At 48.5% G+C, this 13,792-nt stretch overlaps 2 protein-coding genes across 3 annotated transcripts in view; one reads left to right on the top strand and one right to left on the bottom strand.

Moving 5' to 3' along the window:
• Nucleotides 1-1,010: 1,010 nt before the first annotated feature.
• On the top strand, nucleotides 1,011-5,876 carry LOC119349702 (glucose-1-phosphate adenylyltransferase large subunit, chloroplastic/amyloplastic). The gene is made up of 16 exons (XM_037617786.1): nucleotides 1,011-1,204; nucleotides 2,268-2,506; nucleotides 2,596-2,715; nucleotides 3,162-3,332; nucleotides 3,442-3,531; nucleotides 3,611-3,697; nucleotides 3,781-3,836; nucleotides 3,938-4,031; nucleotides 4,134-4,246; nucleotides 4,314-4,386; nucleotides 4,515-4,595; nucleotides 4,732-4,818; nucleotides 4,904-5,008; nucleotides 5,110-5,216; nucleotides 5,312-5,372; nucleotides 5,472-5,876. Exons 2-16 carry the CDS (start codon nucleotides 2,285-2,287, stop codon nucleotides 5,571-5,573), a joined length of 1,569 nt encoding a protein of 522 aa, XP_037473683.1. The 5' UTR covers nucleotides 1,011-1,204; nucleotides 2,268-2,284; the 3' UTR covers nucleotides 5,574-5,876.
• Nucleotides 5,877-7,844: 1,968 nt separating this feature from the next.
• Nucleotides 7,845-13,792, bottom strand: part of LOC119349701 (auxilin-like protein 1) — a 9,588-nt gene continuing 3,640 nt past the window's right edge. The window contains exons 2-9 of one of the 2 annotated variants that reach the window (XM_037617785.1): nucleotides 10,683-13,177; nucleotides 9,433-10,589; nucleotides 9,224-9,299; nucleotides 8,975-9,045; nucleotides 8,823-8,888; nucleotides 8,649-8,738; nucleotides 8,360-8,536; nucleotides 7,845-8,212 (exon numbers count right to left, since the gene is read on the bottom strand). In XM_037617785.1, the coding sequence (XP_037473682.1) occupies nucleotides 8,177-8,212; nucleotides 8,360-8,536; nucleotides 8,649-8,738; nucleotides 8,823-8,888; nucleotides 8,975-9,045; nucleotides 9,224-9,299; nucleotides 9,433-10,589; nucleotides 10,683-13,177 (4,168 nt within the window). In that variant the 3' untranslated portion in view covers nucleotides 7,845-8,176. Of the gene's footprint in view, nucleotides 8,213-8,359; nucleotides 8,537-8,648; nucleotides 8,739-8,822; nucleotides 8,889-8,974; nucleotides 9,046-9,223; nucleotides 9,300-9,432; nucleotides 13,178-13,792 lie in introns of both variants that reach the window. The other variant, XM_037617784.1, reaches the window with a different exon arrangement.

The raw sequence follows: 13,792 nt of genomic DNA, 5'->3' as shown, positions 1-13,792 counted from the left end.
CGCGCGTGGCGTCGCGAGAGATCGCTCGCTCGCTCGATCTTTTCTTTTTTTTTTGTTGAAGAGATCGCTCGCTCGCTCGCTCTTCTTCAGCGCACGTACTCTACGAGGCCCACAGCCCAGTCCGTGGGCCCGGGCGTGGCGTGTCGGGCAGGCGGAGGCCCACAGCACAGCACAGCACAGTAGTACTACTGCCACGCCCACGCCGCACTGTAGCTAGATGTACTACCGCTCAAAGAAAAAAAAAACTAGGTGTACTAGCACAGCGGTCGGGAGCTCGCCGAGCGATTTCCGCCGTTGGTTCCCCCGGTGATGTGTCGGGGCGGCAGCGCACGGGGGAAGGGACAAACAGACAATGGCCGTGTAGCCGTGTCCAGGTGAGACGAACCGAACGTGCTTTGTTGCCGCCGGCCGGTTGGGAAAGGGGATCGATCAATTCCGGGGGCCAGAGCCAGCGGCACGCTGCGCGTCCGTCCGTGCGTGCGAGAAGAGCCAGGCCAGGCCAGGCTTTATAACCGACGGCAAAAAGGAAGAGCGAGCTGGGAAGCCGACGGCGGCGGCGAGCCGTGGCCAGTTGTCCTTGTCGGATCCGGTCGTGCGCCAACGGAGAGCATTCCACGGCAGGCTGGCTGCGGGCGTCGAGACCTGATGGCAACAAAAGCCGCGACGGACACCGGAGGCGCCGGCGGTAGCGTGGCGGGCGGAAAGGCGGGCCGGAGGCGTGCGGCGAGGGCCAAGCCAAGGGACGGTGCGGGGGGCGGTACCGTCCTGCGCTTGCCCCGCGCACGCACATGGCCGCGGGCATGGGGAATGGTGGGGGGTGGGGATAGCGCCAAGAGGGAAAGAGAGTAACGTAGCGACTCCAGTCCGGGCCATGCCGCCCTCACGCCACGCTCGGTGTGGTGCTCCCTCCCTCTGCTGTCCGGGCTGCTCCACACCGTCCGTTCTTTCTCTTGCAGTGCAGTGGGAGGGACGCCAACGCCTCGGCCCGCTTTATATGCCCCGCCCTCCACATCACCACAGCCCCCGAACTCAACGGCTCCACCGTCTCTCCTCTCCTCTCTCTCCCCTCACCACCACCACATCGACTAGCGGGGCCACCCCCGGCCTCTCCCTCCCTGCATTTGATTCATCAGTCGCTTGCCCGGTCGCCCGTCGATCCGTTAACCCGCCGTCCGTCCGCCCGTCCCCGGCAGCCGCGCCGCAGGTAACAACACATTTCCCTCCCTCCTTCCCCCCCTTGTGGATTAATTTGCGTTCCGGTGATGCGTAATGGCGTTGAAAGGTGGCGGGCGGGCGCTGCCTGTTCCTCCCGTCCGGACCGGACTCCGCCGCGCATTAATGCCGCCCCATTCCGGCGCGGGCGGGGCACGGGAGCGACAGGGGATCAGACGGGTGGGCGGTTCCTCGACGGCACCGGCCCGTGGGGTGAGCGAGTGACACCGCGCGCCGGCCAGCGGCGTCGTTGGGCATAGCCGTGGGCCAGCCGCCGGGGAGGATGAAGGATGGCGGATCTTGTTGCCGACTTAATTTTAGGATCACGGCCCCTCCGTTTCTGGATTGGAGGGGCCGGGCATGTTTGATTTATTTCTCTTGTCTGAATTAACTGACGGCGACCACGAGTAGGAGGAGGATCACGGCCCCTTCCCCGATTGTTGTATTTGGTTTGCCTTCCCGACGACAAAAATGTGAGTCCTCCTTGGATCCTGCGCGCCCTGCTCAATTTTCTTCAAGTATTTCGGCGTTCTCACTTCTGACCAGCTCGGTCTCATCATCACTCCTCCTTAAAATACAGTCCACATCTTTTCCCGTGTCAAGAAGCTTCCGTTTCATTAACGAAACTCTGCACTGCACTGCAGCGCACTTGTGCAGTGAAAGTCTTCTTTTCCACTTGCAAAGTTCATCGGGATATTCTGCCTTGCTTCCTTTCCCTGCGAGTTCAGAAGGGGAAACAGCAAAGGAAGAACGCCAGCCACAAGATCAGAGGGTCATCTCCTGATTCACGTGACCCTGCCCCGAAAAGTCACAAAGTACTCCACACCTTTCCCACTCTTCCACTAGTCCTTTTCCCCATGATCATTGTTCCGAAATACTACTACTGAGCTTTACAGAGGGCCGTGACCCGTGACCGTGAGAGAGGGGGAAAAAGTCCGTGCTCTTTTTGCCCCATGTATAAATTCATCAGTGATTTGGGCCAAGTCATGTGCAGTTAACGGATTTCTCAAGGTTCCATGGTTGCTGATGCTTCTCAACTTCTCGTCTTGTTGCAGTTGCAGGTGGACTGCGAATGTCATCGATGCAGTTCAGCAGCGTGCTGCCCCTGGAGGGCAAGGCGTGCGTCTCCCCCGTCAGGAGAGAGGGCTCCGCCTGCGAGCGCCTCAAGGTCGGCGACAGCAGCAGCATCAGGCACGACAGGGCCTCCAGGAGGATGTGCAACGGCGGCAGGGGCCCCGCCGCCACCGGCGCGCAGTGCGTGCTCACCTCCGACGCCAGCCCCGCAGACACCCTTGTAAGTTTGATGATCGAGTTGCAATGAGACACTCTGTTATGTTAGCATCTCTGATGTTTTGATGCAAAAAAAAAAATATATACCTGCAGGTTCTCCGGACGTCCTTCAGGAGGAATTACGCCGATCCGAACGAGGTTGCGGCCGTCATACTCGGCGGCGGCACCGGGACTCAGCTCTTCCCACTCACGAGCACAAGGGCCACACCTGCTGTAAGATGACACATTTCATCATCCAATTCTATGTTTTTAACTTCTTTTGATTCAAGTTGATAGTTTGATACTAGTACATCTCAGTTGCAAAAGGAATGAAAAAAAAAATCTCTGTCATTTGCAGAAATGTTCTAGATCATGTCCCAGTTTTAGGTAGATGTGAATGAAAAAACTTTATTCAAGTTTCAGTTGTCATCTGCACATGTTAAATTATTTGGATAGGACCAGTTGAAGTACAGCTCATTCAGTAGCAAGTTTTCTGCATTGTGCTGTGTTCAAATCATTATTAGCAGCAGTGGTTTCTGTAGCCGGACCCGATGATGCCCCCCACTTTAACCGACATGATGTCAACCTCAAGGCTATCAGTGGCCATCCATGTAGCCCGTCCAGTCATCTTCGGATCGCCAGCCTGAATCTTGTTCCTTTCCCTTTGTTGCATTGCTCAGGTTCCTATTGGAGGATGTTACAGGCTCATCGACATTCCCATGAGCAACTGCTTCAACAGTGGCATCAACAAGATATTCGTCATGACCCAGTTCAACTCGGCCTCCCTTAATCGTCACATTCACCGCACCTACCTCGGCGGGGGAATCAATTTCACTGATGGATCCGTTGAGGTAATTGATCTCAGCTTATTAATTTACACTTGATTTTTTCATCTTGACGTCTTGGGCTTTTAGCTGACTACAGCACACATTGACTGATACACCTTTTTGCAACAAATAGGTATTGGCCGCGACGCAAATGCCCGGGGAGGCTGCTGGATGGTTCCGCGGAACAGCGGACGCCGTCAGAAAATTTATCTGGGTGCTTGAGGTGAGAAGAGTACTATCTGGATACTTGTACATCTGCATGTGTTAAAGTAATGCTACTTGTGTTATGTGTACCTCTCCAGGACTATTATAAGAATAAATCCATAGAGCACATTTTGATCTTGTCGGGCGATCAGCTTTATCGCATGGATTACATGGAGCTTGTGCAGGTTTGTGATGTTCTCTTTAACCAGCTCCAGTGTATGTTCTGTTTTGAACTGGCTGACCAAGCTTTGGCATACATCCTTTACAGAAACATGTGGATGACAATGCTGACATTACTTTATCATGTGCCCCTGTTGGAGAGAGGTATTAACTATTGTTCTACATCCCAGATCCTTATTTATGAGTGTATCTTCCTTTTGTTGAAGTTGCACTGCATCCTGATTTGCTTTTCTTTGTTTTGGAAGCCGGGCATCTGAGTACGGGCTAGTGAAGTTCGACAGTTCAGGCCGTGTGGTCCAGTTTTCTGAGAAGCCAAAGGGTGACGATCTGGAAGCGATGGTTAGCACTCGTCTCAGCTCACTGTGTCAGATATATGCCTAAAGATATGACTGTCTTAAATAAGTTGCAGTATCTGAAATTTAAGCCATCGATCATGTGCAGAAAGTGGACACCAGTTTTCTCAATTTCGCCATCGACGATCCTGCTAAATATCCATACATTGCTTCTATGGGAGTCTATGTCTTCAAAAGAGATGTTCTGCTCAACCTTCTAAAGTAAGAACCTGCTCTTGTGGTGATGCCGTCGTCCTGTCGGTCTGAATTCTAATATCCGCATTCTCAGGTCAAGATATGCAGAACTACATGACTTTGGGTCTGAGATCCTCCCGAGAGCTCTGCATGACCACAATGTACAGGTAAACTAACAGTGTGAGCTTCATCCGTTGTTTCTGTTGGGGAGGTAGCTCTGCGTGAAATGCAGTCTGTAAAACTATTTCCTATGTGTTGCACGAAGTGGCCGTTCATTTGACACTGTTTTTGTCAGGCTTATGTCTTCACTGACTACTGGGAGGACATTGGAACAATCAGATCCTTCTTCGATGCAAACATGGCCCTCTGCGAGCAGGTGCCATTATCTTTTTGGGTGCTTCCCAAATTTGACTTCAGTAGTGCTAATATGATAATCGATAAATGATAAAGTTATATTAAGACTCTTCACTTAATACATTTTTCAGTATTTTCACACATTTTGTTCATTGCAGCCCCCAAAGTTCGAGTTTTATGATCCCAAAACTCCCTTCTTCACCTCGCCTCGATACTTGCCACCAACAAAGTCAGACAAGTGCAGGGTACGTGTTAGAATCAACCTGCCATTCAGACTATTCCATACAAGCATTAGCTGTAAGCATCTGATATGGATTCTTCTGTGTGCAGATCAAAGAAGCGATCATTTCGCACGGCTGCTTCTTGCGTGAATGCAAAATCGAGCACTCCATCATCGGCGTTCGCTCACGCCTAAACTCCGGAAGCGAGCTCAAGGTATGCCTTTTCGCACCGAATAATGGCATGTGGTGCATGTCAACTGTAAAATCATCCTGTGTCTGAACGCTGTCGCTCTTCCAAATGGTGGTGGTTTGCAGAATGCGATGATGATGGGCGCGGACTCGTACGAGACCGAAGACGAGATCTCGAGGCTGATGTCGGAGGGCAAGGTCCCCATCGGCGTCGGGGAGAACACAAAGATCAGGTGAGAGAGACTGATCTGTACCTCAGGAACGACACGTACCGTTCGGCGCAAGTGCCACATTATCTCTTAACACGTTTTGCGTGGATACGTTGCAGCAACTGCATCATCGACATGAACGCGAGGATAGGAAGGGACGTGGTCATCTCAAACAAGGAGGTAAGACACCCTCCTTCAGAGTTTTAAACCTGGTCCCAAAGTTCTGAAGAAAACAACACTTGTGTCTGAAACCACGCCGCTTTGTGCCATTTCTGTCAGGGAGTGCAAGAAGCCGACAGGCCGGAGGAGGGGTACTACATCAGGTCCGGGATCGTGGTGATCCAGAAGAACGCGACCATCAAGGACGGCACCGTCGTGTAGAGCGCCGCCGGGCCGGCGCGACGGGGTTCCGCGACAACCTCTGCGCTGCGCTGATCGTCGTCGTCGGCTTCTCGGGGCCGGGACTGGAGGAGTGACCCGGGGACGGGGGCCGTTTGAAGCTTTGAATGGCTGAGACTGAAAGTGGAGGCGCGCGCAGGCAGCATCAGTAGTAAGTAGTAAGTAGTAAGTAGCAGGCAGCATCAGCCGCGAGCAAACAAACTCCCGGGGGATGTTCGTGTAAATAAAACTCTATGGGGCGACTTGCGAAATTTCGGGGGTTTTCCGTCGCCTTTGTCGACCGACGTTGCGAAAAGCTTTCGCGTGATGGTTGCTTTATCTATGAAGCGGAGCGAAAGCCTATTTCGAGACGCCGCCACTTTGCTAGCGCTATCGGGCGGCTCCCGGAGTAATCGGCGTCAGCTCCGATTGCCGGCGCCGTTGCGACCGAGGGTGGAAATGACCGGATACAGTTAGGAACTTTGAATTTTAGAACTGCGAAGCCTCGGTAGCAAGAGCGCTGGTGGTGAAGTCCCGATGCAGATCTCGCCGGGCACCCTCGGGCTGGCGGACTGTTGTCCCTCCTCATCGCACCATCTGAAGGAGAGGAGGAGCGGCGGTTTCATCGCACTGGTTTGGGTTGAGGCTGAGGGGAAGGATGCAGCACAAGTCTTGATGGCCGTCTGTTGGGCCACTCTTGGAAGCTTCCATCGGCGGTGGCAAGGAAAGAAGAGAAGCTTGGTGGGGGTTTGGGGTATGGGGTTCTTATACGGGTCAAATAGCCAAACGGCTCAAACCGACTAACACAAAAGCAGGCCCATACGGCACTGGACTGTACTAACAAGCCAATCACATACATACACGTGGGGTCACGAACAACCATCGCAGGCGCGGTGCACCCAGGAGGCTTGATTTCGTGGGAGCTTAGTAACTACTACTAGAGGGATGCTAGCTGGCTTGAATAACTTTTCGTGAGGCCATACTCTGCACGTAATGCTATCAAGGCAATGTATCAGGCAGCTGCTACCTTCAAGTTTTTTGTTCCTCTGGATGGAATTAGATTAATTGTGCAGGTACCAGCTTCAACCTCCTCTGTTGCATAAGGGTAATTAAGAATGAGATTTTTCTTGGAAGAAATGAAGAATGAGATGAGCTGCAGACTGCTGTAATTGTGAGGCACATCCTCTTGTTAAGCAGTGATCTCCAGTCCAGATTTGTCAACCATAGGAAATTTTTCGCCTTGCATTGCCTTCGATTCTAACCATAGAGTGAGATGAACGCGACGATGATGGGCGCGAAATTGTACGAGACCGAGGACGAGATCTCGAGGCTGCTTGTCGGAGGGCAAGGTCCCCAACGGCGTCGGGAGAACACCAAGATCAGGTGAGGGCGACTGACCTGAATCTTCAAACAGCACGCAACTGCATCATCGGCATGAAGGCGAAGATAGTAAGGGACGTGATCATCGCCAACAGAGAGGTAATATGTGACACAGATAACATCTTCAGAGTAAAAGCGCTCCTCCCCTGTCATCACAATAGCTCTGAAAACTGCTCTGTGCCATTTCTGTGAGGGCGTGCAGTAAGCCGGCGGGCCGGAGGAAGGGTACTACATCAGGTCCCGGGTCGTGTAGAGCGCCCCAACCCGGCGGGGCGGCGCGACAACCTCTGCTGCGCTGCGCCGGCCTTTGTCTTCACGAGCGTCGTCGGGACTGAAGAACCCGACGGATTGGGACTGAATGAAAGAGAAGGCGCGGCAGAGGCAGGCAGCATTAGTAGTAGTAGCAGTGGAACATTAGTTGTGGCCGTGTTGAGGTAAAGAAGTGGCAATGTTCGTGTAAATAAAACTCTATCTAGTCTTGTGAAATTTCGGGGGATTTCTATCTTCCTGCCGTCCTCCCTCCGGTAAAGAAATATAGCGCTTAGAACACTAAACTAGTGATCTAAACGCTCTTACATTTCTTTACAGAGGAAGTAGTTTGGATTGCCTACAACATGTGTCAGTGAGCATCATAGGTCGAAATGGCCGGCATTCCCAAGAAGTTGAAGCGCAGAGAGAGAGGGAGGGATGGGGGTGGGGGACTCTTGGGGCGTCCTCCCTCCTGCGCCCTACTTCTTTCCTCCTGATGGCCGTCGGCAAGTAGGGAGGTCACCAAAGCCTCGCATCCGGACCATGTTCGCTATAGGTTATTATAGGGGTTCTTCCCCTTCGCCTACATCGACGTCGCCACCTACCAACACAGGCGACCAAACTTTCATCACAAACTCAACCAGAGGCAACAACTAGGTAATCTTTCAGACTTTTTAACCTTCAACTCCACCACCACAATCAAGGTGCCTATTAGACGATGCCCTGCTACTAGACTAGACTGCTACCCAGGTAGGTCTGGACTGCAACATCACAGTTCATTTCCAGAACAACGGAGCTCTCTCTCTCTCTTTCAACCGAGACCGCCTCAGGGTCTTCTATCCATCATCTAGAATGCCGCCTAGACCGAGCTGCCTATTTACAGCAATATCCAATGGAAAGAACCAACAATATGGCTATGCATCTAGCAAAATGAATCCGGCTTCTGTCCGTCCATCCGTCCGTCAATCACTCCCATCCTAGCGCTCCTCCGAGGTGAACTTGTTCCAAGCATCCTGCGACACGATACAAGGTCCTATCAGTTAAGAGCGACGTTCGAATGCTTTGCACGAAACTGATGGAATTTCAGAAAAGATGGAATCGAGGGACAGAAAGTCAGACTGGAGCACCAAATGGCTGTTCCAAGTAGCTAGAGCACAGACCTTTAGAAGATCGAAGACTTTCTCGCAGATGTACTTCTGCCTGATCGTCGCGCCCCTTTGCTGCACCTTGTCTGGATGGACGCACAGAGTCGCCTTCCTGTAGGCTTTCTTCACCGCGGCGGCTGTGATGAGGTCGGTAAGCGGCACCGATTGCCAGCCACTGTCAGCTCCAAGGATCTGCCAGGGGGGAAAGGAAGAAGCACAATGATATTTTTTCTTTGCACCTGATCATACGTATCTGAATAATTGATCTACAGATGCGTGATGCTCGAAACAAACGGCAGCTTACGTATTGCAGAGTGGACAACAAGGCTCTCAGGTTTCCTTCCTTTCCATTCGACCACCTCTTGACCTCCGGGTCCAGGAAATCGGCCAACCTCTGAAACATCAAGAACAAATGCCGGGCCATGAATAAAAAATGTGGATGCGGTGAGAGGATTGTTCTTCTGACCGAATGTCTTACATTTTTCTCTGCCTGTTCTCTTTGAGCCATCAGGTCACGCATGTTCTTCTCCGCAAGTGCTTTTGACTGCAAATTCACAATGCATGTCAGCACAAAAACTACTGCAAAAAGGATACAGAAGTAGAACTAGAGAAAGAAGAAAGCATATATACCACACGCTCAGTTGTGCGTTGATGCCTCTCTATTCTTGCCTTATGCCTTAAAGCCGACTCGGAATCAACCACTACAGCCAACAAATACCATAGATCAACAAATTAGAAGAGGAAGTAGAATTGTTCTTGACTCACCAATTCATATATGGAAAACATTCTTTTAGTCTTGAGGAACATAAATTGCATTTTGCTTAGTGGAAAAAACAATTTTGCGTGCGCTACAACAAAATATGTGGAAATAACAAGTACCTTTGCTACTAGAATCTGTATTTCTCATGAAACCACTGGAAGTTGCCCTCTGAAACTGATTGTCTTGTCGAATATCCTGCTCATCCAGAACCAGGGTTTGAATCTAGTCAGTATTTTAAAGAAAACAAACAATAGTAATAATGACATGGTAATATTTGAAGCTCCTTCACTATATCAGATGAAATACCATACCAACAAACACCACTTACCTTGGAAGAGGACCTGATTTGTTCTCTGCGCTCTCTTGCCTCCGCAGCAGCCTTCTCCGCCTTGGCCTTCTTAATCGCCCTCTCCCGAGCTTCTGCAGTTGCTCGCTCGACTGCAGCCCTTTCTGCTTTTATCCGAGCTTCGGCATTTGCCCTCTCTTCTTTTAGCTTGGCCTCTGCAGAAGCCCTTTGCCGTGCTGCCGCAATCCTTTCCAACGCCATTTTTTCTGCCTTTTCACGAGCTTCATTAAAAGACCTCTCGTGAGCTTCTCTTATAGCTCTTTCAACAGCCTGGGCTTCCCTTGTAGCTCTTTCAACAGCAAGCTTATCCTTTTCCCTTTCCTTCTCCCTCTCCCTTTCCTCCTCTTCCAATTTTTTCCTTTCACTGACTTCGGCATTTTCTCTTTCTTTCTCCAATATCTTTTGCCTTTCTTTTGCTTCTTCCAGTCTTCGAGAAGTCTCTTTGTCCTTCTTCTCTCTTTCCTTTTCTGTTATACTCCCCCTCTCTTTGGTTCTCTGAGCCCCAGGCGTCTCTTTTCTCGACACCTCAGCGGAAACTGGGGATGGCCTTTCTGCAGGTTTTGGTACATTGTCACTCTTCTCTAAATGAGAATGTTTTGGTACGCTGTCAGTCTTCTCTAAATGAGAATGTTGATGCTTTGGTTCTGCCTTTGATATCCTTTCTCTAGAGTCCTTCCCTTCCATTTTATTTACCCTGCTTTTCTCTTCTTCAGATGTTGTACATCTTTCTGTGGGCAATTCTCTTTCTGCTTCCTTGCACACCTCTTTGGTCTTGTCAACAGCAGGAACATTTTCATAAGATGTCTGAGAAGTAGCACTGTCACTCTTCTCCAGATGAGAATGTTGATGCTTTGGTTCTGCCTTTGATATCCTTTCTCTGGAGTCTTTCCCTTCCATTCTATTTACCCTACCATTCTCTTCAAATGTTGTAGCCAATTCTCTTTCTGCTTCTTTGCACGCCTCCTTGGTCTTGTCAGCACCTGGAACATTTGCATTAGATGTCTGAGAAGCAGCAGATTCCACATTTTGAGGTAATTGCTGCAAGACAGTACTCATTTCTGGACAGGAAGTCGGCTCGTCCTTTGTATTTACTGTTAATCTGGTGGGAGCATCATTAGCAGATTTGATGGTAACTTCATCTCCAGAACTCGCTGCACTGCCCATTTCATCAACTGTTGTATTTACTGTTAATCTGGTGGGAGCATCATTAGCAGATTTGATGGTAACTTCATCTCCAGAACTCGCTGCACTGCCCATTTCATCAACTGTTATATTACCCTGTGCATCCACAACACTTTCTCCTTTGTTGGTATCAGATGCAGATGTTGTTGGCTCCTCCAGGTTAGCATGGGTTGATTCTTCTTCAGCATCTGCCTTCACACTGTTTTCTGAGGAAGAGTTTTCTGCTTCTTTCCTTTCACAATCGGACTCAAGTCTATCAGTATCATGAGCTGACTCTGCTTCAACATCTGTCTCCTCACTGTTTTCTGAGTGGGGTTTTTCTGCTTCTTTCCCTTTACCATCAGACTCAAGTCTATCAGTCCCTTCTTCTGTTCTATTTTTCACTTCGACAGGCCCTAATGAACCCTGGATTTCTTGATCAAGGTCCCCTTTAATGAACTTGCTGGCTATCTCAAATACGTTCAGCATGGTTGATACTACCGGATTATTGGTTTGCTGAGTAATGTCACTCTCTTCAGGACACTCAACATCCTCATCTGGAATTGACTCTTCAGAACGTGCGTGTGGACGAAGTTCCACCTCACCTTCAACTTTCTCTACTTCGGAGATTAGCGATTCACGGGGTACTTCAATTGTCTTCTCATTTTCATTATGTAGGTAAGATTCACCGACAAAACTAAACTTTTCCCTGCCATAAGTTTCAGCTTCAAGCTCAGATTTACTCTGTACCCTTGGAGAAGCTTGAGTTACACAAGATCCTTCAAGTTCCTCTAAAATCAATGATTTAATTTGACTTGCTTGGGAATTACCAACATTAGCAACTTCTGGAGGTTCTTCTGATGTTTTACTACTCCCTGAAATGCATTGTATCTCATCATCATATCTTACCTCTAGTCCTCCTTCGCTGTTTTTTGGCTCCTCTGATGTTCCTGTTACTGAACCTTCACTCATACTACTGTTACCTAGATCAGTAGCATAGTTAGCAGAAGAGGAAGCCGATAATGAATTAGGAACATCCTTGATGAAGTCTACTTCGGGAGTGATCTCACTCATACAAGGAAGCTCAAAACTCGCATCATCATGACTTCCTTTAGAATTTTCAACAATCAGAAGCCCCTCCAACTGAGTGTTATCAACACCTTTATGTGCCATATTGTCTGTAGAAGTTTCCAGAATTGTAGACACCCTATCTTCCCCTTTCTCCATTGGAGCTGTACTGAGTTCTTTCTGATTTTCCTCTTTCACTCCCAAATCACTGGCATCACTAACATCCCACAGTTTTTCGTATTTTTCAAGGTCAGAGCCTTGTGTGGTAACTTTAGTTTTAGCCTTTTGGCCCTCGCTGGGTTCAGTGACAGGCTTTGATCTCTCCCAGTTATCTTCCTTCCCTCTGACTGTACCAGTCTGGCATTTCTGATAATCTCCAGTGAGCTCAAAATATTCATCACCTGATCTCCAGTTACCTAATTTCTCTATATTACTGGAGGTTTGACAGGGCATAGTGTGAGTCCGCATCATCTGCTGAGGCTTCTTCAATGGCAGTGCCATTTTTCCACTATCATCGTGGTGATTTGATCCGACTGCACTAACTTGTTGGTGCTTGTCAAACACAAAATTCTCAGAGTTGTTTTGTTCATTTGCTGGCTTTTTCACTGACAGGTTTTCTTCAAATGCGTATACTTCTACAGGAGCCTTGATTTCTACAGATCTTGTGCTTCTATGATGACTTGGCTTCTTCCGAATTTTAAAACTGTCACCTTTTCTCTCCATCAGTTCCTTTGCAGCTCTTAGCCTAGCCTCAGCATATTCCATTGCCTCCTTCATAGCGGCTGCAGCAGAACTGGGATTGGCCTCGGTATTTGACAAAGCAGCATCAGCTCTTTTTTCGGCCCGAGCAAGCTTGGTACTTGCAGGGGCGTGAACAGAAGTTGGAGTGCCACTGTGATTTGCAAAATGGAAGTCTCCTTTTGCTGCACTTTCTTTCTTGTTGAGCACTTTAGGTTGCTGTCCCAAAGGTGGTAACGGTACTTTTGGCTGTGTTTGCACAGTAGGAGTAGATACCCTCATAAATGCATAATCTGCAAAAGGTTTTCCGTTACTGGATGTTGCATGACTATCAGATTTCTGGTTACTTTCATTTGCAGAAACATTTTCGGAAAGAGGTGGACGTTCTGGTATGTGCTGCTTTTGATCGAAAGTGAAGTCACTCTCAGGACTTCTCAAATTGGCAGTTACAGAGGTTGACGGAGACTTCTTTCCTCTGTCTCCATTAGCCATTATACCATTATCCCTTTTTGAAACATGATTAGTTGTCGGGGCAGGTGAAAAATTGGAAGAACCAACCACATAATCGACTGAGGGGTTAACTGTGCAGGTAGTCATCTCAACTAGATCATCCGGTTTCGCTTGGGTAGTCTTGTAATATGACATGACGAATTCCCGACTATCCGGAAGTGAGGGGATTGGAGAAGACTCATGCTCTTTAAAGTGTTGATGAAGTGTAGATTGCTCAGCATCCAGCCTAGATTCATTGTTTATCGATGATCTGTTAAAAATGAAATCAGTGATGGTTAATTTGGCAATAAATATGACTTGTGTACTTTATTCAGTCAAGTCCCAGAGTAAACAAGATCAATAAAATTATGGTACACCATTTATTTTTTAGCAAAGGTACATTTAGCAATGTAGAAGGACAGGACATTTATCGCATACCACAAATGAAAGAAAGAAGCTCTAAAAATAACTGAAACTTGGCACAAGTAGAAAACAAAAAAATTGGTTATACACTGAGGAACTATCTACTTTTACATAACATAGTTTGGCACCACTAGGCATCCTTATAAGGAATGTCTAAGCAATTCTGAACACAAGCCCATGCGAGAACTGATATATGCTTGTTTGAAAAGGTGTTGTCTAATTTCGTAGAAACATATATCAACATGTATGCTAAATTGTATATTAAGATGCCACCTCAGGCATATAGACAGTCCATAGTAACACAATTGGTATAACCACTAAATCATGCAGTTTCAATATTCAGATGATATGATTCACCATAAATTTATGTTCGAATAACAAGGAACTGCAGATTATTTTCTCCTAGATAGATGCACCTCACAACAACAAACATGCATAGGTTGATTACAGACAGTAGATATCA

The sequence above is a fragment of the Triticum dicoccoides genome, chromosome 1B, assembly GCF_002162155.2.
Source record: "Triticum dicoccoides isolate Atlit2015 ecotype Zavitan chromosome 1B, WEW_v2.0, whole genome shotgun sequence".
Classification (NCBI taxonomy): domain Eukaryota; kingdom Viridiplantae; phylum Streptophyta; class Magnoliopsida; order Poales; family Poaceae; genus Triticum; species Triticum dicoccoides.
Note: the sequence above shows the minus strand (reverse complement) of the source record. Positions and strands in the feature narration are given on the sequence as shown.

What these genes read in the sequence shown, in the direction of transcription:
- LOC119349702 (XM_037617786.1), top strand. Translation starts at nt 2,285, where the DNA reads ATGTCATCGATGCAGTTCAGCAGCGTGCTGCCCCTGGAGGGCAAGGCG. An exon ending in ACTCCGGAAGCGAGCTCAAG is followed by an intron (nt 5,009 to 5,109) that starts GTATGCCTTTTC and finishes GGTGGTTTGCAG; the next exon opens with AATGCGATGATGATGGGCGC. An exon ending in GGGGAGAACACAAAGATCAG is followed by an intron (nt 5,217 to 5,311) that starts GTGAGAGAGACT and finishes GATACGTTGCAG; the next exon opens with CAACTGCATCATCGACATGA.